Source organism: Physcomitrium patens, chromosome 9, assembly GCF_059467195.1.
Source record: "Physcomitrium patens ecotype Gransden chromosome 9, ASM5946719v1, whole genome shotgun sequence".
NCBI classification, from domain to species: Eukaryota; Viridiplantae; Streptophyta; class Bryopsida; order Funariales; family Funariaceae; genus Physcomitrium; species Physcomitrium patens.
Window position 1 is genome coordinate 7,870,066 of NC_143418.1, and position 25,861 is coordinate 7,895,926.

At 35.3% G+C, this 25,861-nt stretch overlaps 1 protein-coding gene across 1 annotated transcript; it reads left to right on the forward strand.

Moving 5' to 3' along the window:
- The first annotated feature begins 20,009 nt into the window (after positions 1–20,009).
- Positions 20,010–25,451, forward strand: LOC112287140 (uncharacterized). The gene is made up of 12 exons (XM_024529885.3): positions 20,010–20,061; positions 20,211–20,307; positions 20,635–20,730; positions 20,957–21,071; positions 22,043–22,397; positions 23,292–23,412; positions 23,637–23,721; positions 23,857–23,935; positions 24,050–24,163; positions 24,344–24,456; positions 24,672–24,782; positions 24,916–25,451. The coding sequence occupies exons 1-12, from the start codon at positions 20,010–20,012 to the stop codon at positions 25,033–25,035; spliced, it is 1,458 nt and encodes a 485-aa protein (XP_024385653.2). The 3' UTR covers positions 25,036–25,451.
- The last annotated feature ends 410 nt before the right edge of the window (positions 25,452–25,861 follow it).

Below are 25,861 nucleotides of genomic sequence, written 5' to 3' on the forward strand. Positions count from 1 at the left end.
CATAAGGGCAATGTCGAGGATTCTTGGATCTTGAACAGATGTCACAGGAGAGGACAAAATCTTTCACATCCTTCCATATTTGAAGCCACCAAAAATCTCGAGAAATAAGCTCCAAGGTCTTGTTGAATCCAAAATGTCCTACAGCTAGAAAATCATGGCGAGATTGAAGAACTCGGAGTCATGCTAGTCTTTTTGGGATATATAACCGCTCTTCAAAGTATAAAAGATCTCCCTCTATCTTGAACTTGTCATCAATGGCATGTTGCTCAATATCAATGGCTACTGAATCTTCAATGGTCACGACACGTACCTGATTCAGGAAGTAAGCATCAATTGGCACAATAGTAGCGCAAAGTTGAAATTGCTCTAGCTTCAATAATGTCGTACATTATTGATCAAACACTGCTTCTCCAACCTTTGGTACAAGATACAATCTCCTCGATAAGGCATCAGATAGTCCTTGCTGCTTTCCAGGTCAATAAGTGATAACAAAATCGAACTTAGATAGCAACATACTCCACCGTGCTTGACGTCGATTTAGAACTCGAGCCGACATGAAATACTCCAAATTCTTGTGATCTGTGTATACCGTCACTGGATATGCAGCTCCTTCAAGAAAGTGATGCCATTCTTGGAAAGAATCCACTATAGCAAGAAGTTCCTTATCGTGGATCTCATAATTGATTTCAGCAACAAAGAACTTTCGAGAATAGAATGCAACCAGATGGAGCTTCTTGTCTTCTCTCATTTGTGAAAGTACAGCTCCCAAAGTAAAATCCGAAGCATCAGTTTCTAAATAAAAGGCCTTTGTAAAGTCTGGATGTACCAAGATTGGAGCCATAGTAAATACAGTCTTCAAGTCTTGAAATGCCTTCTCCGCTAGAGGTCCCTATTCCAGCTTATCCTTGCATGTCAATCGAGTGAGAGGAGCAGCAACTTGAGAGTAATTCTTGATGAAGATCCGATAGAAGTTGGTAAAATTAAGAAAGAATTGTATGTCTCTAATCGTCTTCGAAACCTCCCAAGACACGATTGCTTCCACCTTCTTGGGGTCCATCTTCAAGCCTTCCATAGTCGCAACGAATCCCAAAAACTCCATCTCTATTTGGTGAAATAAACACTTCTCCAACTTGGCATATAGTCCTCGCTCATGTAGTTTCTCCAAGACCAAACGAACGTGCTTTTCATGCTCTTCCACGTTTTTGGAGAATATCAAAATATCATCCAAATAGATGACAACAAAATCATCAAGGTGCTCTCAGAAAAGGTCATTCATCATATGTTGAAAGACCGCTAGAGCATTGGTAAGACCAAAGGGCATGACATTATACTCAAAATGGCCATACCTTGTATGGAACGTCGTCTTCCACTCAACTCCTTCCTTGATTCGTACGAGGTTGTAAGCTCTCCTTAGATTAATTTTTGTAAAGATCCTTGCACGTCCAAGTTGTTCTAAGACACCAGAAATCAAGGATAATGGATAACGATTCTTCTTTGTTACCTTATTGAGGCTTTGATAGTCCACGCACATCCGCAACGAGCCATCTTTCTTCTTCACAAATAAGATGGGTGCTCCAGTTGACGATTTTGAATGACAGATGAAGTTCTTGGCTAGATTCTCATCAATGTACTTCCGCAACTCCGCCAACTCCGTCTGCGATAGATTGTAGATTGGGCCAAAAGGCGGTTGTGCTCCTTCCTGCAAGTCTATGGCACAATCATATGGTCAATGTTCCGGTAGCATGTCGGTATACTTCTTTTGAAACACATCTTTAAAATCCTTATATTGCTCAGGTATACTTGTTGTTGAGATCTTTTCCTCGGTAGTTGGAGCCGCATAAATGACAAATGGTGTGCCTTCCTTAGACGATCTTATAAACGCTCTTGCTCCAATGAATAAGGATTTTTTTATTCGGGATTTTCTATTAGGCTTGCTCTTGGGTGGTTTTGTAGGAAAGGTCATCTTCTGTAACTTCCAATCTATGGATGGATTATGTTTTTTCAACCAAAAAAGACCAAGAATAATAGGATTTGATGGGGTTCTAATAATATTGAAAATAATATGACTACTATGGCCCTTAAACATCACTTCTATAGGTTTTGATTCATGGGTGACACTACCATACAATAAAGGTCGCCCATCTATGACCTCAACATGAACAGGTTTGGATTTTTGTACTAAAAGGATCTTATGACACTTCGCAAATTCTTTGTCTAAGAAACAAGCAGATACTCCTGAATCTAATAATACTAAGGTTCTCAGTTTTTGAGGGCCAATAAGCAAAGAGATTGTAAAGCAAAGGACAGGTTGAGCGGAAAGAAAGGAACCTGGTTGTTGTTGCGATATTTCACTGTCTAGTCGCACGGTTCCTATTGTGGCTAGGCATCCTTGTTTTCCTGAACAAATATCTCCCTAGTCTTGACAATACGTCGATTTTGCTTCTTAGGGCAGTTTCCAACTTTGTAGCCTTCTTCACCGCAATACAAGTATAGACCTTCCTCCATACGCCGCTTTTTTTCTTCTAAGGTAAGGGATTTGACACGTATCACATCAATTTGCATGTCTTCTACCTCTGAATGTGAATTCACACTGCTTGTCGACATAGTTGGGGCGTGGCAAACTGTATGTTGTCTTGAACGTTAGTCTTGGCGGCGTTGGAATAGGCGATTATTGTACTTCACAGCTTGGCTAATAGCTTCGTTGAATGTTTGTGGATCAAGAAGAGTTAACAGCAAATCCTTCACATCATTCCTTAAACCCCAATAGAATTGATTCATCAACGCTTCTTCATCCCAATTGATGTCGCATGCTAATTGCCTGAAGTCCGATGCATAGACTGATATAGAACGCATCCCTTGTCGTAGTGATCGGATCTTTTTTGTAGCCCATCGAACTTTATCATGTTCACCAAATGCTTCTGCAAATGCCTCCAAAAAGGTTTCAAAGTTGTTTAGTATGGACGATCGTTTCTCAAACAAAGGAGTAAACCATGATAGAGCTTGCCCTGTAAGTAAGGTTTCAACAAGCTCAACACGTGACTCCTCCGTTGGATAGCGTTCGGGCTGTAAAACTGTTATCAACCTGATTTGATTGACGAATCCTTGAAACTTGGAACGCATACCATTGAACTTGTCCGGAAGGCTAACTCGGGGCTCCTTATATTGTAGAACCACCGGTGCTTGTCGAACCTGAAGTAAAGTTGCTTCTCCAAGTGTAGAAGTTTGAGGCTAGTGCAACCTAGATTGTGCCATCCCAGATGTTCCATCATTATGCAGCCTTGCCACGACTCCTTCAATCTCTACAATTCTTTGCGATAACGTAGCAAGGGCATTCATGATAGCATCCAACTTGGACTCCAAACTTTCCGTCATATTAATGTCTTGGCCTCCGGCCATTCTAAGAGAAGGATAGAAATGACTCTACAAGAAGACAATATTGGTTTAGAGGAGGATACTCAGCAATCTCTAAAATGTCTTAAGAGCTTCAAAAAAAGGGATAATCTACTCTCTCCAAGAAGAATAAGACTCCAATATTGTAACAAAAGAAGTATCAGTTTAGAGGAGGGTAATCCGCAACCTCTAAAATGCTAGTACACTTACAAGCAGAGGGATAATCCACACTCTAACGAGGAAGAAACTAACTCTGATATCTGAGGTGAGTGAAGTCTCGACAAACTGTCATGGACACAAAAATACAGACCCGAGATCTAACAAGAAGTTCAAGAAGAACTGGCAAAAACTAGATTAATCAGATGAATATAAGAACAACACCAGAGAGGTGAGCTAGAGCTCGAAGAGATGTGTTGTCGAGACTGAAGACCTCTTCAGCCTCGATTCCAATATATACTCCTATTTAGAAAGCTTCTCAAGCAACTTCTACCAACTAAAAAGCTTCTAGAAGGTTCCAGAGACTTACTTCTAGAAGCTTCTAGAAACTTATCTCTAGAAGATTCTAAGGACTATGTCCCTAACATCTTCTACCAACTAAGAAGCTTCTAGAAGGTTCCAGAGACTTGCTTCTAGAAGGTTCTAGAAACTTGTCTCTAGAAGGTTCTAAGGACTATGTCCCTAACACCAACTTAATACTTATTGTAGAATAAACTTAATGCTTTGAAGGAATTTATTGATAAAAATCTTACGAAGAACTTTATTCAACACTAAAACTTTTCTACATATATGCTAATTATTTTTATGAAGAAAAAAGTTGAATTATAACAAATATATATAGATGATTTTAGATTTAAAAAATTAGCCATCAAAATCACTATTCTTTACTTTTGATATTGAGTCCTAATTAATTTTTAAAAACTAAAATTTACACTATAATAGATCCATAAAGAGCTTATAATTTCATATGTATTAAAGAAGGAGATGAATAGAAGACTACATTTCAATCTAAGTATGGCTATTTTGAATATAATGTCATGTCTTTTAGGCTTACAAATACTTGAATTTTTTTCTAAATATTTTATATAGTTTTATTTAGTAAAGTGTTAGAATTTTAAAAAAAATTAAAATATATTATTTTAAAAATATTCGTTTTTATCCTAAAAATTATGTAGGAACACAAAAAACATATTTTCTTTGTGCTACAAAAATTTATAGATATAATACTACATGCTAAGAAAAAAAATTACAATTAAAATTTATTTTTAAAAATTTATTATTTCAAATAAAAATTTAAAAATAGATTCTTAAAAAATAAAAAAATTATAAATTTAATAATTCTAAAAATGATATATAATGTATAATATTTTTTAAGATTTACAAATTATTACAAAAAAATTATCAAAATCTCTTTTTAAGTTGGTGCTCTATATGAAAAGAATTAAAGGTACTTCAATTAAATATTTTAAAAACTTATATAAGAATTAATAATAATTGATTATTTTAAATTAATTAATATGTATTTACAATCCAACTTAACTTATTAATTTCTTGATTATTTAAATTTCATACTGTAGAATGGATAGAAATTTGTTTTTGTAAGATATTAATAAAGTAGATTAATCATTACTAGGGTAATCAATTCAATAGGATAGATGATTGAATTAATTGTTAAAAATGGTTAAGTAAGAAATGATGGTTAAAATCTGGAATTTCACAAGTAAAGCATAAGTAAGTTGAAGAAGATATTGGAGGGGCCAGACTGTGATAGTCATGAACCGAAGTAAGCTTGGTGCTACCTCTTTGTCTCTTTGTTTCTTTGTAGTTGAAAAGTAATGGATAGTTTTTGAATACTATGAAGTGAATCTGTGGAATAAATCAGAGATCGATTTATGAGATATTGAGTATGTAATTGGAGTACTCTGTGATTGAATTATTATGAGAGATATTAAAAGATTGTCATCAAATTTTGTGGATGATTGATTATGGATAGAAGATTATGATTGTTGCTTGTTAAGAGTTGTGTGTGTTTTGATAGAGAAAGTCTGTGATTACAAAAATTAAATGAAGCAAGATTGTTTGGAATAACAGTTTGTTATTTTTTGTGTTGGATAGAAATTGTGTATTTTGAGCGATCTTTTGAGAGTGAAGGATTGCACATTGTTGTTGTTATTAGTTGATGAAGAAATATAGTTAGTAGAAAAAAATATTATAGTGTTCTTTGGTGTTTTTAGTGGTTTGGAATATGGTTGATTGTGTAACCCTAATGTGTGAGCTCATGCGGATAGTCTTTCCTTGCGTTCAAATCTCCATCTATAGATTTATTTTGAAAGGAATTTATAGAATAAATAAAATGACAACTACATTTTGGTGTAGCTGCCAAGGATTAACAAAAGTATTGAGTATTAGGAATTAACTGTCAAACAAGTAATTTTGGATGTTGTGCAAGAAGGTTATAAAATTGAAATTGGTTCAAAAGTTAAGAAAAAATTATAGTTATATAGGAGATAGTAAGCAAATTCAGTAGTATATAATAAAAGATTATAGTTATTATGAATGAAAATATTACAGTAAAAAAAACATGCCAATCAAAAGAAAGAAAAGAGAGAGCGTAAGCAAGAAAATTATTGCAAAACAAGCAAGAACGAAAATTACAAAAAGAAATGTTGAAAAAGTTGGATTAAGCCATGGTTGCATGCTTGTCGACATACCCAAAAGCTGATCAACTTCTAATATTTTAGACATATATATTGTTAAGAAAATTACCAAGAGCACTCGCAAAAAGTTTTTTCAAAAGCCCAGCATATGTCTTGAGCTCGTTAACTATAAGTGGAAGAAATATAGAAGAATTGGGTACTCCATTGGATATCTTTTCAATAGCAAAAACTACCAATTTTGTCAAAACTGGTTGCATAGAATGACATAAATTACTTGCGAATAAGGGCCAATTCAGCATGTTTTAAAATTTATCATTTTTGCCTCCAATTTAATTAATAAATTTATTCAAGGATAATAATAGTAAATTAAAGAGATTAAAAAGTTCAAAAAATATGGTTATTTTAATAAGAGATTAAGCGACACATTGTCCTCTTCAATGTTCACAAGTCGTCCATTAGTTCTAATAGAAGTCCAAATGGGTGACGTTGTCGTACTTTAAATGCTTACAGTATGTAAAAATTAGTTAAAATATATTATATGTTGACAAATCTAGATGTGTGTTAGAGTGGCTAGTAGATTAAATTAAAAAGAGTTGGTATAAGAAACTTTACTTTGTTTCTTTACTTCTTTTGATTTTGACATTAAAATATATATATATATATATATATATATAGGACCTAAATATTTAGTATGAAGCCTTGGGAGAAGGTGGCAACCTAAGGATAAAAATCTAAACTAGTAGGAGGCTAATTGGAAGGGATGAAAGCAAGGCATGGTCGGATGAAGGCAAGGAATGGGAAACTTCATCCCTATTGGTCGAATACCATGCCCAATGGGCTTTGAGGAGGCTGCTTGCGACTTTAAGAAGGATTTCGGCAACTTCAAAGAGAGAATTCGGAGATTATAAGCTAAGATTGTAAAGTTTAGGATTTAGGGTACAATTTGTGTGTAAAAATTAGAGGATTTGGAGTTAAGGTGAAAAAATTATAACCGTTTGAAGTTAAGGTGTTTATTTAAGACATACTATTACTCTTTTGAGAGTACGAGGAGTTTTACAGCAGCTTTTGAAGATCGAAAGATGCAATTGGAATGTCGATTTCAAGGCCTACATCTTTCACGAAAGAATTATTGCTTTTGAAGTTCATATGAAGGATTTGTAAGGAGTTGAAGGCGGTGCTTCCAAATCAAAGGCAGTAAGTAAGCGGTTTTGTTTGTAGTAATGGTTGGAACCATAACTTGAGTATTCGGATGAATTTTTGGCTCAAACTTTTTGGAGAATATAAACTTTTGTATTAAGAAGCTATACATACAAATTTCGTGGCATTTGAGCTTATATTTTGTGAGATATGAAGAAAATTGCAGGTAGATGTATAAAGACAAGGGTTTGAATCGGCTGTTAGGGTTTTTAAGATATCTCAAGATCTGCAACGAATTTGTAATTGAAATTTGTTGTAGAAGTTAATAAGAATACATCAGTACCTCATGTAAAATTTTAATTCTTTTAGACAGTCGGATTAGGAGATATGACGAGTTGAAGTTTGGAAAAATCTCCACATAAGAATAAACGAGGTTTCAGAAGATTTTATCATACTTTGGAAGTTGTGGGTTACTTGAAGATTGTATATTTGGTGTAATTACTCAAAAAATTAAAAATTATATATAAACTTAGGACTTCCCTTATTTTCAAGCTTAATTGAATAATTAGTGATAGCCAAAAGCCCAGCATTTTTTTGAGGCAAATTCTCTCTACCCCGACAATGCCTTTTCTAGTCTTAGTATCAAGGACAAGAACTTGATGAAAAAACAATCTAGACAAGAGAGCCTTCACTCAAAGAAAGGTAAAAAAATATAAATAAATAAATATGTATATTGAAAGAGAAACTAGAATGGCTATTGTCAAAAGACAAGAAAATTAGAGACCCTTGTAACTAGACTAGAAGCAAGAAACGAGTTGATAAGAGTGAAGAAGGCTTTACTCTTGTCTCTACATATACTATTTAACTAGAGGCTATGTGGCGACGTTCTATAGGACTTCCAATATGTGTTGACTTTGTAGGACACATGCCTTGACTTATAAGGCAGGTTTTTTTATGTATGGGCCACATAGTTAGCTTGATCTTCAAGCTAACAACATGTGTGGCACATGGCCAACTTGTTGACCACGTTTCTAATCCAAAAAGTCAATTAAAGATACCTATGAAGTCAAAGCAGCATCTATGAAGCTTCTAGGATGCTTCCATATTAAATACTATAGAATTAACTTATTTTTACCTATTTGTATATGTAATTACTAGCTTATATGAGTATGTCCGTGACACCTAGTCTTGTTTCAAGACTTTCTAGTCTTCTTGTTTTTGGCAATAGTCATTCTAATTAATATTACATCTCTTTTTGAGAGACTTTCTAGTTCTCTTTAGTGATAAAAGAGTATATTGAAGATTCTCTTTCTTCAAGATTCATGTCTTTGATAGTTTGTGAAGAGTGCTAACATATTATTTTTTTCTTGTTTTAGAAGTGAGTAGATTATTCCACTTCTATTTTTATATTTTGAAGGTTGCAAACTACCTACCTTTAAAAAAAAAATCTTATTTTCTAACACTAATCTTTTCCTTAAAGAGAGTTGATTATTCTTCTTTATAGGATTTATTTTTAGAGGTTGCGGATTATCCTTCTCTAATTTAACTTTTGAATTCGTTTGAGTTGTCTATGGAAGGAAAGATTGTGGATGATTCTCTCAATGAAAGTGAGAATATATTTACAACTATGGCAGATCTTCATGAGCTTGTCAACACTCTAAGAGTAAAAATCTCACATATTTCCAACGTAAATCATGAAAGTACTATGCCTACACCTATGGAAGAAGTTCAGAGTCTGCAACAAGAAGTTGTCCAATTGAAAGAAAGTAGATCAACGTTACAATCAAATCCAAGGAGTTTTGCTTCTACAAGTATGACAAGGATAAAGATTAGTATGCCTGAGAAGTTTAATGGAACAAGATCAAAATTTTGAAGATTTTTGCAACAAGTCAACGTCTATTTAAGGTTGCACCCTTTCCAATATCTTGATGGATTTATTCAAGTAGGATTTATAGGTACTCTATTATTAGAAAATGCTCTCTCTTGATTTGCACCTTTAATGGAAAAAGATTTATGACTCTTTTATGATTTGAATTCATTCCTAGAAGTATTTACAACCACATTCGAAGAAAGTGATCGAGAATGAGTAGAAGGGACCAAGCTTTTATTCTTATGGCAAGGATCACGATCAGCTACTATACATGCTGCCAAATTCTAAAATCTTGCTTCCAACGTGGACTCGAACGACAAAGCACTTATCAACCAATTTCAATATAGATTGAAGGATAGTATCAAAGATTTTTTATTAATAATGCCAAAAGTAGAATCTTTAAAATAATTTATTACTGAAGCCATTGCATACAAAAATTATTTATTTGAAAGGCATCAAGAACAAAGATTTGGTTGGAGAGGAATAAGTCAAGTAATGGCGATAGTTCCCAATTTTTCTGAAGCGTATTTGTCAAAGCCAGAACCAATGCAAATTGATATGATACATTTTAAACCTCTTACAAAGCAGGAAAAGACTCGACGTCGTTGAGAGAGGTTGTGTTTATATTGTAGAAAAGTTGAGCACACTATTCCTATAGATATAGCAATTAAAGATTATAACAGCATAGTAGTATTTAATATAATAAAATCTCTCTCTAATCTAGTTATTTTAGGATTATCATGGCTAGAAAAAAATAACCCTCAAAGACATTGGATTTCTCGTCATCTTAATTTTTCTGATAGTATAATCGAGGATCACGTTAGCAAAGTAGAAGTACATAAGACTAGTACATCCAAATTTTTATTAGTAGGTGCAAAAGCTTTCTTGCATGCTACAAAAGAAGGATCATCTTTTGTTATATATGCTACATCCATTTCTAATGGTGAAACAACGTCGAGTGGTATTTCTAAGCAATATCAAGGATTCCAAGATATTTTTGAAAAGAAAAATGTAGATATTTTTCCCAAGCATCAACCTTGTGACTGTTCAATTGATCTATAAGAGGAAGCTCAACCACCATTCGGACCAATCTATAGCTTATTGCAGAATGAGTTGGCTGCATTAAAGAAGTATATTGATGAGAATTTGGCAAAAAACTTGAGACACCATTCTAAATCTCCAACCGGGGCTCCTATCTTATTTATGAAGAAGAAAGACGGATCTCTACAAATGTACGTAGATTATCGAGGACTCAACAAGATCACCATCAAAAGTAGGTATCCTTTGCTTTTGATTTCAAAACTGCTTGACTAACTCAATCAAGCAAAGATCTATACCAAAATAGATCTACAAAGAGCATACAACTTAGTTTGTATTGAAGAAAGAGATGAATGGAAGACTGCTTTTTGAACTAGGTATGGACATTTTGAATATAATGTCATGCCTTTTGGACTCACGAATTCACCAACCGCTTTTCAACATCTTATGAATGATATTTTTTGTGAGTTTTTAGATGGTTTTGTTGTTTGCTATTTAGATGACATTCTAATCTACTCTAAGAATACAAAAGATTATGAGCTTCATATTCGTCACTTATTACAGAAACTTAGAGATGCATGATTATATGCCAAGTTAAAAAAGTGTGTATTCCACACTACTCAAATTGACTTTTTAGGATACATTATTTTCGACAAAGACCTTATAATGGATCCCAAGAACATTCAAAATATCATAGATTGAAAGATTTCAAGAATAATACAAGATGTGCAATATTTTTTGGGCTTTGCTAATTACTATCAAATCTTCATCAAGAATTTTTCTCAAGTTGCAACTCCACTTACATGTTTGACTTGTAAACATAAACTTGAGTGGAATAAAGAAGCACAAGCATCATTTGATGCTTTAAAGAAGGAATTTATTTTTGCACCAATCTTATATTATGTTGACTTTTCCAAGGTATTTTTTATGAAAGCAGATGCGTCAGATTTTGCTATTGGTGTTGTGTTGTCACAAATGGGAATAGATAACAAACTCCACCCAATAGCTTTCTATTTGAGGAAATTTTCAGCAACCAAGATTAATTACGAGATCCATCACAAAGAGCTCCTTGCAATCATAGATTCATTTCAAGAATGGCGTCATTATCTAGAAGGCACTTCAAGTCCAGTTATCATATATACAAACCATAAGAATCTCGAGTACTTCATGCCAGCTTGTGTCTTGAATCGTCGTCAAGTCCATTGGAGTATGTCTTTATCTAGATTCAATTTTAAGATCACTTATTGATTTGAAAAACAACAAGGTCTATCGAACGCTCTTTCTAGACGTTGTCGTGTTGTGGTTCGGCTATTATATGAAAATAATGTAATTATGTACTTAATATGTAATTTATTAAATAATATGGTAAGAGCCATATTATTAGATTTTAGTTGGTTGTAGAATATAATTTGGTTATTATCTTGAGAAGAGGTTGTTTAAAAAGGTTACTATAGAATTTTTATAACTTTGATTTCTTTTTCATAGTGGCTTTTAAGATTGGTTTAGTTCATAGTGACTTCTAAATAATTAGAATCACCTTTGTTAGACATTGGTGACCTTTGAAAACTTCTTTTGGATTTTTTATTTGGTGTTAAAAAGACTCATTGTAAAAATCTTATAAGAAAAGGGATGAAGAAGGGGGTTTTGGTAGCAAAAGGATTAATTAGGGCACCAATATGGATGAATGGAGATAAATAATAAAAATCTCCATTCCTATTGGTCAAAAATCATGACCAATGGGTTTTGAGGAGGCTGCCCGAGGCCATTGTGTGTAACCTTGTTATAAAGCTTTCTTTATAAGTTTTGTGTGATTTGGAGCTTGGGTTTAAGAGATATAAGGAAAATAGTTTTCGGGTGTTTGTAAGTTAGGGTTTTGTGCACCTGCTAGGGTTTCTAAGATGCCGAACGATCGGTGATAGATGTACGGTTCAATTTTTTTGTGATACAAGTTAAGTATAGCATCTAGCTTAAGTAGAAATTTGAAAGAAAGTGAACGGTTGGATCAACATATATGAATTTCCAAAGTCTGATGTAAAAAAGTCTTTGGCGGGAAGAAATATATTTTGAAGAATTTTAATATATTTTGAGTTTTTACACAAAAAAAAGAGCTTTTTTTTTGGGAGCTAAGGCATTATATACAAAGGAAACCTAAACTCTCTACAGCTAGATACCCGGTGTATTCCCAGATTGAAAAACACGTCACACGACAGCTTGGTGAACCCGACGTGAAAATTTCTGAGGTAGAGAGTTTTGAAAAAATATTTTTGGCTTTCTATTATGGAAGGGGGACAAGGAAGTAGTGGTAGGAATTGCACTGGGGATTCTTTATTGCAATTGGATCCTGCTACAACTCAAATGTTTCAAGCATTTGCACTTTTTATGCAACAGTAGCAAGCAGTGGAACGCAAGGAGGCAATGGCTACTAAAGCCTTGTAGTCTGTTGTTGGGATTTTGGATCAATTTGATGGAAGAAATATTTCCAAGTATCTTAAATATTATTCTCGGGAGATGGAGCTCAATAAGGTGCCAGAAAAAGATATGATCCTTACATTTGAGCTTGTAGTTGTACCAGAGTTTCGTGAGCATATAAAGGGTATTATTAAAACTCATGGAGACAGATGGGAAGATTTTATCCTGCAGCTAAAAGAAGAGTATTCTTTGGAGGATGCAGAAAGGGTCACAAGGAAATCATTTATGGAATGGGTTAATAAACCCAACAAAAGGTTGGTTGCAACAGAGTTACTTCGAGAATTTGAGAGACAATTTCTTCAATTATCTCGAGTGGAAAAGCTCACACTTGAAAATGATAAAGTGGAGTTATTTCTTCAATCAGCTGGAAATAATTTACAGAGAGAATTGGAATTATTATTGGAGGATAATACAGAGGATAATGGACTTACTACTAACTGGAAGAAAGTCTCTCAAGCTGTAGGCATACTTGCTAAAAGAGAGTACCGGAGGGGTAAGGTGGTAGTAATGCAAGAAACTAGACCTCTACCAACTACAATACCTCGTAGGCAATTGGCAGAACCTGCTATACCAGTAAGTACTATTCCAATTCCTATGTCTACAGTTGCACCACAGAAAGATGCAATTGACGAGTTGGTAAAAGGAATGAAAGACTTACAAATCAAATTGGCAAAGCTAGAGGAGAAAGAAGGATTGTCCGAGAACAAATCTATATCAAAGCCAGGATATATACAACGATGTATTTGGTGTGATAGTATGGAGCATCCTCGAAAGGAGTGTGGAGATTTTGCTAATATTTTGTGACAAGGAGTAATTTTATGGAAGGATGGAAAAATTGCGTTGCGAGATATAGATGAGTTTCTCAAAACCAATTTTGAAAAGGGTGGGATGAAGAAGGTTTTGGAAGAGTATATATCTCAACAGGCTATGGCATCAAAAGAAGCTACTACCTATGGCATTCAGGTTGTAAAGGAGGAAGAGGATATTTTTGATAAGCATGTAAATACAAGGGGTTTATGGAATCATGCTATTATGAGCATGAATAAGAAAAAAATTTCATCACAGATCTTTCAATCTAAAGCTTTTATGACTCTATATTCGTGATAGTAGATTGTTTTATCAAGATGACACATTTTGTACCATGTACAAAATGTATCACAAATAAAGAAACAGCTAAGCTTTTTATTGACAATATCTATTGCTATCATGGATTGCCAAAAGATATTATATTGGATAGGAAAACTCAATTTGTATCAAGATTCTAAAAAACCCTATTCAAGATTCTAAAGGTGGATATAAAGCTTTCTTCAGCTTTCCATCTTCAAATTGATCAACAAACAGAACTGATTAATCAAGTTTTGGAGCAGTATTTGAGATGTACCATCAACTATCATCAAGATGATTGGACAACTCTTTTACCATTGGCAGAGTTTGCATTTAATAATTCGATACATTCTTCCACTCAACAAACACATTTCTTTATCAATTATGGTTATCATCCACGTCTTGATACTTTTGACTTTTGAAAAGTTGATAATCCTATAACGGAAGATTTACCAAATTGCTTGTCAGAGCTACATACAACAATGAAGATACAATTAAAGGAAGCTCATGAACAACAAAAGATCAATGGGGATGTCTATCGCAAGAAGTAACTATAATATAATATGGGCGATAAGGTATAGTTACTTTGTCGTAATATCAAGACTACTCATTTTTGTGATAAATTAGATTATCTTAGGCTCAAACCTTTTTCTATTTGTGAACAAATCAATCCTATTGCCTATTGATTACATCTACCATAGTCTATGAAGATCCACCCTATATTTCACATGTCTCTTTTGGAGCCATATAAAACAGTGAATATCTTGGGAAGAAGACAAATGCCTCCTCCTCCTATAGAAGTGGATAATAACCAAGAGTTTGTGGTAGAAGAAGTCTTAGACTCAAGGTGGCACCAAAATAGGTTGAAATATCTTGTTCATTGGCACAAATATGATATTAGTGAACGCACATAGAAGCCATCAAAGAATCTTGCAAATGGAGCAAAGAAAGTTGAAGTCTTTCATCAACGACATCCATCAAATCCAAGATAAAGAATAGCAAACCTTTGCTATAAAAGAAACAAGATCAAAAGAAAATAACATTCTACCTTCTATCTCTCATTGTAGCTTCTGTGTATTTGTGATGAAATGGAATACCAACAACTAGCAGATTCAATTCAAGAGCTTTTATTTGCGGACTTAGTGGATGAGTCATTGTGATTATTACAACCTTCAAGACAACGGAATCGAGATGAAGATCCTTAAGAACGACATGTCCTTCCTCAAATAGATGGCGAGATACAATGTATTTGGTATCACGACCTTGAAAGAGACTCATAATATTTAGTGATTTTATTAGAAGTAAGAACAACTCGTAATGGTGTTTCAAATGTTTTATTTGAAGGAAGTTATGAAAGCCTCAATAATGACCAAATAACAAGGTGATCTTCTTGCCCTGGTATGGAACACTATAGATGGTTGAGAAGACCTATCAACCATCTTCGAAGAGAGCAAAGATCAAAGTATGTAGCAAATATAATTTGCCGCATCTTGCACTTCCTCAATATATGAAGACCGCTGCTCATGGAACTTGTTTCTAGAAGGGGGGGTAATGTCATGGACATATATATTTAGCTCAATAGTTACTTATATGATTAAGTAAAAGTAGATAAATAAAGAATAATTTCATAAAGTCTTCTAGAAAAGCTTCCTAGAAGCTTCATAGATGTGGTTTTGACTTCAAATATGTTTGTAGGTTAGAAACTTGGCCAAAAACCTAACCATGTATTAGTAGCTTGTGGAACAAATTAACTCCATGTAATAGCTTATGGAACAAGCCAACTACGTGGCGCATACATAGATAACTTGCCTTGCAAGATAAGACATGTGACTAGCAAAGTCAACACATGTTGGAGGTCGTATAGGACATCACCACATAGCTCTTAGTTAGATAGTATATATGGAGGCAAGAGTGAAGCCTTCTTCACTCTTGTCAATGCCTTTCTAGTCTTAGTCTTGTTTCAAGTCTTTCTAGTCTTCTTGTTTTTGGCAATAGCCATTCTAGTTAATATTACATCACCTTTTGAGAGACTTTCTAATTCTCTTCAGTGATAGAAGAGTGTATTGAGGATTCTCTTTCTTCGAAATTCATGTCCTTGATAGTTAAGAGGGCTTGAGTGGCCGAACTTCCTCTCTTTCTTCTCCTTTTTGTAAGGCGAAGCCCTCCCAAATTGTTTCTAGGCTTTTAATTGAAAGAAATTTTTTCTTACTTTATCACTGCCTTGGTATTTTCTTCCTTAGTCACTCAAAGTTTTGTGCTTTTGAGCAATATTTGGTATTCAATTTTTTTTAATTACTAGATTTTAAATAACACAAGTTACAAGTAATTTGAAGCTTAGACGGATTTTTAACAAATTTTCAAGTAGCAAGGGATTTAATACCTTTAAGAATGTCAACTTCAAAAATTTGTAACTTGGTGACCTCTAACTCAAATTTAATATGACTTGCTAATATGAATGTAATTTAAAGTTTAATTTATTAGAAAATTTGAGTCAATAACTTTCAAATTATTATAATTTTTTGATGATTTTTAGAGTGGAGACGGATCTATTGCCCTAGTAGTTTAGAACATTTATCTTTGGAAAAACGTAACTTAATACCTACTATTTTTTTTTCATCAAATCTTATTTTGAAAAAAAACTTGTTAAGTCTAATTTTAGGAAAAAAATAGAATTTTTAACTTTGAATCAGTAACCAATTTTTAGTAAATTTTTAAGTAAAAGAGATCTGATGCCAAGGTAGCCAAAGTAGCTCTACTTGGAAAAAACCATATCTCAAGCATTTCGGAATAGAAAGTAGAAGTATGCTAGAGTGAACCTTAATCACACATAAATTGACATGCATTGGAGTCTCAAGAAATTTTTGGTGAATTTTTGAGTGACAAAGGTAGTTGGCTACAATTTAATATACTCAACGTATGTTACTGTTTTCCTCTCTAATCATCCTCTAATCACATTCTTTTAGCATCTAATCTATTCTATTAGTTCTTATTTGTCTTTTTATCATTAATTAATATTATTTTATAATTTTTAAGAACTTTTTCTTTATTTCAATAATTAATGATAAAGTTTTATCTTTTCATCCATCTTTATCTTTAAAACATAAAAAAATTAACCTCATCTTTTTATTTTCATCTTTTATTTTTAACCTTAGTTTATAACTTTTACTTTTTACTTTCTACTTTTATTTTGGTTATTTTAAAATCTTCACTCAACTTTTACTTATCAATTCTAATTTATTTTATTTTATTTTATTTTTTATTCATAATTTTTAGAATTTAAGCTTAATCAAATAAATCTTATAAGGCAATTAATTAACTAGACTATAATATTTAAAAAATCATAAAAATTATATACTTGACTTGTTGTACTTGATTGGATTAATAATAATATTATATCATTTTTTATTTTTTATTTTTTACTATTAATATTTATTTATTTATTTATTTTTGATATGATTATGGTTTAAATGTCCACCTTGGTTAATATTGCATTTTAATCTAAGTTACAATTGAATCAAATTGAACTTAAGTGAGGGAAAAAAAAAACCGTTCATAGAATATAAGCAAATATTAGACATTATTATAGTGGCTACATTAAAAAGTTGAAATACATATTTTACATTATCTAAAAGGTATAGCCAATTTAAAAATTTAATAATAAAAAAAATTAGATGAATTTATAGCTTAAGCTTATGCAAATTGAAGACAAGATATAAAATCATGAAGATCTATTTTTAGGTTTCTATATATGATTGGATATTCTCCATTCAATTAGAGTTCAAAATTATATAATATTATTATTTTATCTATTATTGAGGTAGAATATAAAATATCATCTAAAACAACAAAAGATATCACATGGTTTTAAAGGCTATTTGAAGATTCATAGATTCAAATCAACAAAGCAATATCAATCATGAATAATAATCAAAGATGTATAAAGCTGATAGCTAATCCAATACTATAGGCTTGAATTAAATATATTGAAATAGATTTTCATTTTATTTGAAGAAAGTTTCAATTTAGAGAAGTTAAACTTTTATATATGCATAATAGAGAACAATTGACCAATATACAAACTAAACCAATCAATAAAATATGACACTTTAAATTTTAAAAATGATATGAGATTAATCTATCTTTTTTCTTAATTCTACACATGTGCATGCTAGAAATTTGACTTACATCTCAAACAATATCCACATGATAAGTTCTTCTATATTTTTACTATACAATGTCAAAAAAATATATATATTAATTTTTATATCTATATAATAAATATTTTGATTTTAAATCTAAAACATTCCTTACACCAATTAAAGCCATAAGAAATTTTTAAAAGTGAGGTATTAGATCCTAAAGTTTAAGAAAAAACAAAATCCTTGTGGATAAAGAAGATGTGGGAGGTTTTAAGCTACAATTTTAGATCTTTTATATAAACCAAAGGATTTTTGGGAGTCAATACTTTATATATATTTTAAAGATGGATATATAGAGCTATGATAAAATTTTGACATAAATATGAATTTTTAAAAAAAAATTATGGATTTTCTTTGAAATTACTAAAAATCTAAGTCATCAACAAATGACTAGTTATGATTTAGTATAGCAAAGGGTGTTAGGAAATTTTTAGATGCTCTAAAAAGCCTTATGTATAAAACTTTTTAAATATAAAAGATTTTTATTAGTAGATTTTTTTTTGATATTACTATATTTATTTGTCTTTTATATTAAAAATAAATCATTTGTCTTTTATATTAAAAATAAATCATTTGTCTTTTATATTAAAAATAAATCATTTGTCTTTTATATTAAAAATAAATCATTTGTCTTTTATATTAAAAATAAATAATTTGTCTTTTATATTAAAAATAAATCATTTGTCTTTTATATTAAAAATAAATCATTTGTCTTTTATATTAAAAATAAATCATTTGTCTTTTATTGAAACTTAGATAATAAGTTAAAGCTAGACTCTGTACAACTAGGTATTCAATGTATTCTCAGTTCATAAATCATGTTATACAACAACATGATTGTTATGCACCAATATGGTGGGATTTGATATTGCAACATAATACAAGCATTTATATTGAAAATGTGAAAAAATCCTAAGCAAAAGGGAGTATTAGCAAAAAATATGCCTAGGGTTTTCTCCCTCATACTTAGCCAATATCCATGTTATACATGGATGAACTTAATAAGCGGCAATGTTCACCATAGTAAAGGCATCAATTAGATATCATCTATGAAAAACACATAGTTTGAATACATTGCTGTAAATAGAAAACATGATGACCTCCTCAAACATAACGTGTTTGAAATGTATAAATGTTTATACAACATGCGAAAAGAACTTCTCCCTTATTATACCAGAAATTTCTACAAGATCATGGTAATTCGTCAATGCCAAAACTTGGTTACACAGCTTTTCTCGAAGAAAGGGATGGAGCAAGGAGTGGCTGCAACATTGGCGATATGGCTGGCGAAAAAATGTCCCGCTGCAGGGGTTACTTTGGCCGCCTTGGGAGAGATCTCCCAGCTAGTTGCAATGCTAGATTCAAGCCCCATTTACTGTTCCCACTCGGCTCTCTTAACACTTCTCAGTCTCGCAAACGGCAACGATCTCAACAAAGCTGCCATTGTTGACGCAGGCTCGGTTCCAAGGTTGGTCTCTCCAAAATCCCAAACCATCAATCCAGGAAGCCGTCGTCGCAGCCTTTCTCAAATGTCAGCGCTAGAACGCAACAAACCCTTTGACGGCATCTCCGGGGCCATCCCTCTACTTGCTCACATCGTAAAATTCGGCCGCTGAGATCGAATTCGCACCAACGTTCTGTGGAAGCTATAAACCTGTCGAGCAATGTAACATCAAAGTCTTTGTTGAGACGGATACAATGCATCTCATCCTCAACACAGTGAAGAATCCTCATCATACGGACAAGCTATAGCATTTTTTTAGTAAGATGGTGGGTGTTCCATTCGGTTGCAATTCCACGATGGAAATTGCCGGCATAATGGAGACCTTGATTGAGATTCTCCGGTGGGGTGCTCACTCTAAATGCCAGGAGGGAGCTGCGTACGTTCTCATGGAAGCTGCGTATCACAACTACGCCCATCGACAAGCTATGGCGCGGAATCAAGCGGTTCCTGCTTTTCCAGAGGTGTCCCTCCTTGGCAATGAATTGGCGCAGAAGCGAGCGATAAGAATTTTGAAATGTCTACGGGAGGATCGAGCACAACGGAGGTCGGTTTCGGGTCCCATGGGACTGCTGCAGGACAGCTCTAAATTCCACCAGAGGTATTCGATCCTTATAGACAGCTAACAGAACTTCCTTGAGGGGATAATGAACCTTGTGAATGACATGGTGCGGCAAAGCCTAGAGGAAAATTTGCAACGTATTGTGCGCAGGGCGAACTTTCCTTTGGCTTAGGGATTTGCGAAAGCAGAGATGATGAGATCTCTGTCGCCTAGTGGATTCTCAAGTTTGGAGAGTTTTCCCTTTTGAAATTATGTTCCATTTTCTTCCTGCACGTTCCTATTCCAGTAATTAGTATTCCATTTTGTAATGGACCCTCTCGGACTGAGCAACTGGGCAAGCTTCCCTTCGATCTAGTTCACTACAAATTTTGTCTGGTTCTCAGGTGGTTTGAAAATCTAGTTTTAACATTCTAGAAGAAATTTTGAGACTTTTCATGAAGTTGGCTTAAATCCTTTTGTTGGTGGAGGCGTTATGAAAGACTACAAGCTTCTAGTTCCAATCGTCTCGTGCGTGGATTGTAGTTCTGCACTTTTCACTCATCCGACCTGTTGGTGTGCTGACTAACAAACATTCGAGAAATTTTATCACCAGTTTTGAGAAACTTAAGCATATCTTCAGTTCACTCATACAGGACTGGGATCCAAAACAGAGTTATTTATTTGAATTTAATAATGCGTACAGTTTACTCACAACCTTTTTGGAATTATAGACTCAAGCCTAAAAATGCTATGCACAAGCACGGTGATAAATACGAATTTGGGGAGGGGTTGCCTGAGAGACATACCAGTCTGGTCTTGGCAGAACGGTCAGAGTTGTTCTTCCACGTATATTCAACAAAGATAGGTCTGTACCAGAGCCGTTGATTTTCATTTGACATGTATCCTTGCGGATATGCACTACATAAGAGTGCTGCAAATTAGTTTTGTGTTCAGATCCACCGACGCGTGCAACCTGGAGTAAAACAATGAGAAAACAACGGGGATCCTTGCTAAGAACTCACGAGTCCAACTCATGATCTTGAAACTGTGCAGGCATATCCTTACCTCATGCTATCATGTCACGAACGATTTCCAGGCTATTATCTTTTGCACCTGCTATTTGCATGGTCTTATCTGCTACGTGCTAAGTAAGAATCTTGCACTCAAGGTAAGCTGACATGTTAATTCTGTCTGCCAGGCTATTGTAACTGGCAGTCCATGACATGGGTGCCGTGTTGCCTGGCTTGTACAGTTGCAGGGCCACTACAACTGGATATGCCTCCAGTAGAAGCCCATCCATGACTTGAACATGCCACTAGTGGCATCTGAATTGATGTACCTTAGTTGCAATGTTTTGGTAGCACACAACAACTACAGAACTGAACTATACAGATTCCAACGCAAAGCAAGCACTAGACAACAACAGAATTTTGTTGAGGATGTAGATGATTCATTTTTGCCTCCACCAAGGTGCAACAAACGGAGTGGAGATAGCTTCCCCCTAGAAATTGTGTGGCTGTTAAATGGCCTTTCAGACATTGTGCATTGGGATAGAAGAAACTTTCACTATGTTAAACTTGAATCTATGCATGGCTGCAAGTTTAAGATCCCGACTCCAGTTGCTTCCTTGTATCCTTTTCTCACCTCTTTCTCACTTGGCTTTGTCATACTTCCCAAATACCTGGGAGGAATGGAAAAGATTATTGGTATCTATCTCCTAAAGTATGAAGTTGCTTTCTCCCAAAAAATGCATTCTGGCCACTTGTCTTGGTTTTGTGCAACCTTCGAGGTTGTTCCTTTGCACCACTTTCCTCATATACTTGCATTTGAAAAGGTACCAATATTTTTATTTCATGTAAACATTTCCAAAAGAATCTTTCACTTATTCTTCAAATTTAACGACTTCATGATAATGTAGATAGATAGATAAATATGCACTTTTTCATTTCACCTTTGACTAGCTATGTCTCTGAAACACCACAACATGGAAACATGAACTTGAATATTCATGTAACAAATAATCCACGTTGGTGTTCAATGTTCTTCCGAAGTATTCAGGTCTGTTCGGCCGACGGAAGTGGGGCAGTTTTCCAACGAGGACGATCGTCGTCATCGTCATCGACGTCGTTGCTGATTTAGGCAGTCCTCGCGAGTCCGCCACCCTCCCCACCCTTGCTTTTGCTATGCTTTCGCGGGCCGCGCTGCCTACGTCGACGCCTATCGTCATTATTATCCGCGCCCTCGCAGCCTCACATCGACTCCGGCAACAACAACAACAACAATATCAAGTTGAACAACAACAACGACGAAGAGGACGCAATCTCACGCAGCTGCGAGAGCGCGGGGACGGCTAGGGATTCTGCCTTCATGGCGACGCTCATCTTCCCTGCTGTTTCCTCCTCTGTTACTGCACGCCACAGCCTCGCAGCCAGCCTCGAGGCCGTTGCGCCTTGGCGCAGACCGCCCAGTGGCTCCCCTGGTCCCTCCTCTCTAGGTATTTTCTCTGGCCTCGCATCGATTGGGTTGGAATTCGGGTAGAGCAGTAGGGCTGTTGGGTCCTCTCTGGGGAGTGTGTGCCAGCTGGGTGACGATGTCTCGCGGTACATGAGTGTATTTTGGTTTCGGGCTTCTCGTTCGTGGCTGAGGAGGTGGGTATTGTTTGTAACTGCGCGATGGCGAGTCATACGTGTGGCTTCTTCTGTGAGGATTCTTGGAAATTGGTTTGTTTCGTGAAGTTGTGAGATGGTGGATTATGGGTGTGGATTTGGATTAAGTGGTACATGGTTTGGGATGCTGTAATTCCGTTGGTAAAGTTGGCCACGGCTTTGTCAGTTTGTTTTGGAATTCATCGTGTGAAGGTTTTTCGGGGTGGATTTCTTGACCTTGTGTAATGAGACGAATCTTTTCTCCTTTTTTTACTCTTTTCTTTTTTGGGATTCATGCTTGTCTCTGGCGTGTTGTGTGGAGTATTTGGGATTGTGCTGCTGGAATTGACATTGCTATGGTTAGGGGTTTTAGCAATTAGTTAGGAGGAGTTTTGCATTTTGTGATGCTGATCTTATGAGTTATTGGAACGTGTTTCTTTTCTATTGCCTACGTATTTTTTACGAATTGATAAGCTGAGTCTGTGTTGTGATTTTGGGGTTAGATGTAGCTTTAGGGTGTTCAATGAATCGTATGAGAGTTAGCGTACAATAGTGGAGTCTTTTATTACTTTCCAGCTGACGAGACTCTTGTGATCATGTGCTACCTGTTTGTGTGGGAATGACGTCTCCTCTACATTTGTTTGTCTATTTATGCTCAGTTAATGTGAATTTGACGCTGAGGTCAGATTGAGGTAGTCTGCGAAGTCAATCCTGAAGCACTTGTGCATTGGATGGTGGTGCAGTATCCCGTTTTCATGGATTTCAATTAACAGCTGAAGTGAGAGCTTTAAGGTCGCAGAATTCGATAATGTTGGGGGGAAAGATTTCTGCAACTTCCGTAGTAAACAACACAGGCGTGAAGCAGTAAGTTCAAAATCCTAGTAATCAATAAAACTTCACGTACCTAGCTTAAAAATACTTAAATAGTAGGCAGCGAATATTACGCCTTTAGATAACACTCCCCGCTGCAGTCGTTGCAAGTACATGATTCTAATCCATATAGTGTAGATTTTGTGCTAAGCTTAGAACATGTTATTAGTTTGAATCCTTGATGTGAAATGAAGGTTTACATTGGTTATCTGCCGCAGGTACAGCTTACCGACTTGGGCAGATTTTGAGATGGGGCGTGCCACAGTCTTTTGGGAAACCAACAATGGCCAAAAACCGACATCTGTGAGTAACTGCGGTGTGTCATGGTTACCGTGGTTGCAAAGGTTTCGGTCGTCTTGTGAAGATCTTGTGCAGAGGCTGGGTAAATATTGGTTGAGGATGTCTCACGACTATTTTTGACGTAGCCCATTTTGGCAGGGTCAACTTCTTACTATCTACTTCAATTCGTCTGCAAGTAGTCTGACACCTAATTCCGAATATGGGATTGGATTCAACGGTATACTAAGATCCCTTCATTCCTCCTTTGGAAGCACACCCTTCCTTTGACATTCAGATCCACAATGGCATTCAGATGCTGTGGAGATGTTGATAAAATTGGACGTTGGTGCAGGAGGTTTCAATCAGCCTATTATGTGTGGTGGAGAGCCGCGTATCATGGCGAAGAAGGAACGAGGAAGCCTTTGCACTCCTATATATTCCATTAAAATAAACGTGCCCTTACACGGTAAGCCTTGGGAAGTTTGATTTCTGACTTTGATTAGGAATTGAATGTGTTTTTTGAATCTATTTTGGATATTGATTTTTTGGGGTGTACCTCGCCTTCTTCGGATAGCATATTCATGCATTTCGGCCACTTCGACGTTTCCAGGCCCTGACTGACATTGTACTTTTAATCGACTCTCAGCATTGACTTTGGAATTTTCTTTTACCGATGGAAAGGACTGGGATGGCCCATATAAGTTGGTCATGGACGTACCTCAGAAATTAAAAGGCTTGCCTCAGAGCTACTTCGACGAGGTAATTGCATAGTGACATGCTTGATTTGGAAGGAATAGCATATTTGGGATGGACTCAATGGCATGCTAGTGCAATATAGTCACAATTATTGCAATCCAACTGTCTGACCAGATAAGAGATTTTTCAAAAGGAGCCTGGCCAAAACAGAATTTTATTATGATGTTTTATTTTTATTTTTATTTTTATTTTATACGTGAGTGTGCCTTGATGTACAGGGTCTTGCAAAGGAACTTGCCCACGAAGGAGCCTGTGAAAATGCGATTTATCCTGAGGCTGTATTTATTCAAGATCGTTGCGTCTTCCCGGCAGGAATGATTCAAGAAGGGGTATTTACTACGCATCAACCTACACTTTAGGGCTGGTCTTATTTTGGGTTGTGGACTTCACGAGCTCGATTCTTGCTTTTATCTCAAACAATTGTTCCGTACTAACTCTCATGTGTCTGATGTCATCGCTCAGGGAGATAGGTGTGATCTGGATATTGTGCCCGGTTGCACCGATCCGGAGTCGCCATTCTATGACCCACTTGCAAATGTGGACGATGGATCTTGTCCATATATTGTTGACGAAGAGAATTAGGTGGCTCGGTAAGAATTTGCTGCAAATTGTCGCACTGAATCCGCCAATCGGAGCTGGCATCGTCCCATTGCAGATCGGCGGCGGTGTTATATCGTATAGTTTCAGCGTCACATAGTGGTGGTGACAGTACGAGCATACTGGAGATACTGTCTTATAATGTATTCTAGTGTAGGGCAACTGTCATGAATTCGTGAGTTACGTCTCAATGATTATATTGGAGCATACATGGCGAGGATTAGAGATTAGATTGTATATTAAATATATGTATTTATGTCAGCGATCGAATCACAATCAAAAGGAGCGTAGTCCTAAGCGCAAACAACGAAGAAATGACGGCAAGTACCTAATCTCTCCATCTCCTATGATAAATTACTGGAACGTTCTGTTACAGTACTGGCTTGTACCTCTCTTCTCAATCATGGTGCCTTCAAGTCTTGCAGATTGTTCTGGGTACTGGTATACTTCTTGTTATAGCAGAGCTCTTTAAAGTCTTGATATATTAAGCACGTTGAATGCAGCATGGTCGTGAATTTTTTATGTTTCCACTTTTCAGTGGTTGCGAAGCGTCTTGGGTTGGTAAGCAGCGGTGACGCTGCGGCTTCCTCACACGAATGGTCACAATGATTTTCTGCTCGATTACGTGTACGCATGTTGATGGCTGCATTTAGAGAACTTCCTGGTTGCATGTGACAGTGTGTAGTAGCACGCTGCTGATTACGGCAGATTCATATGGATGAGATTCACATGGATGAGGTTGCGAACTTATCTTTCTGGCTTCTTTGTGATTGGTTGCCGAATCAGTAGTGGAAGAATCTTTGACATTTAG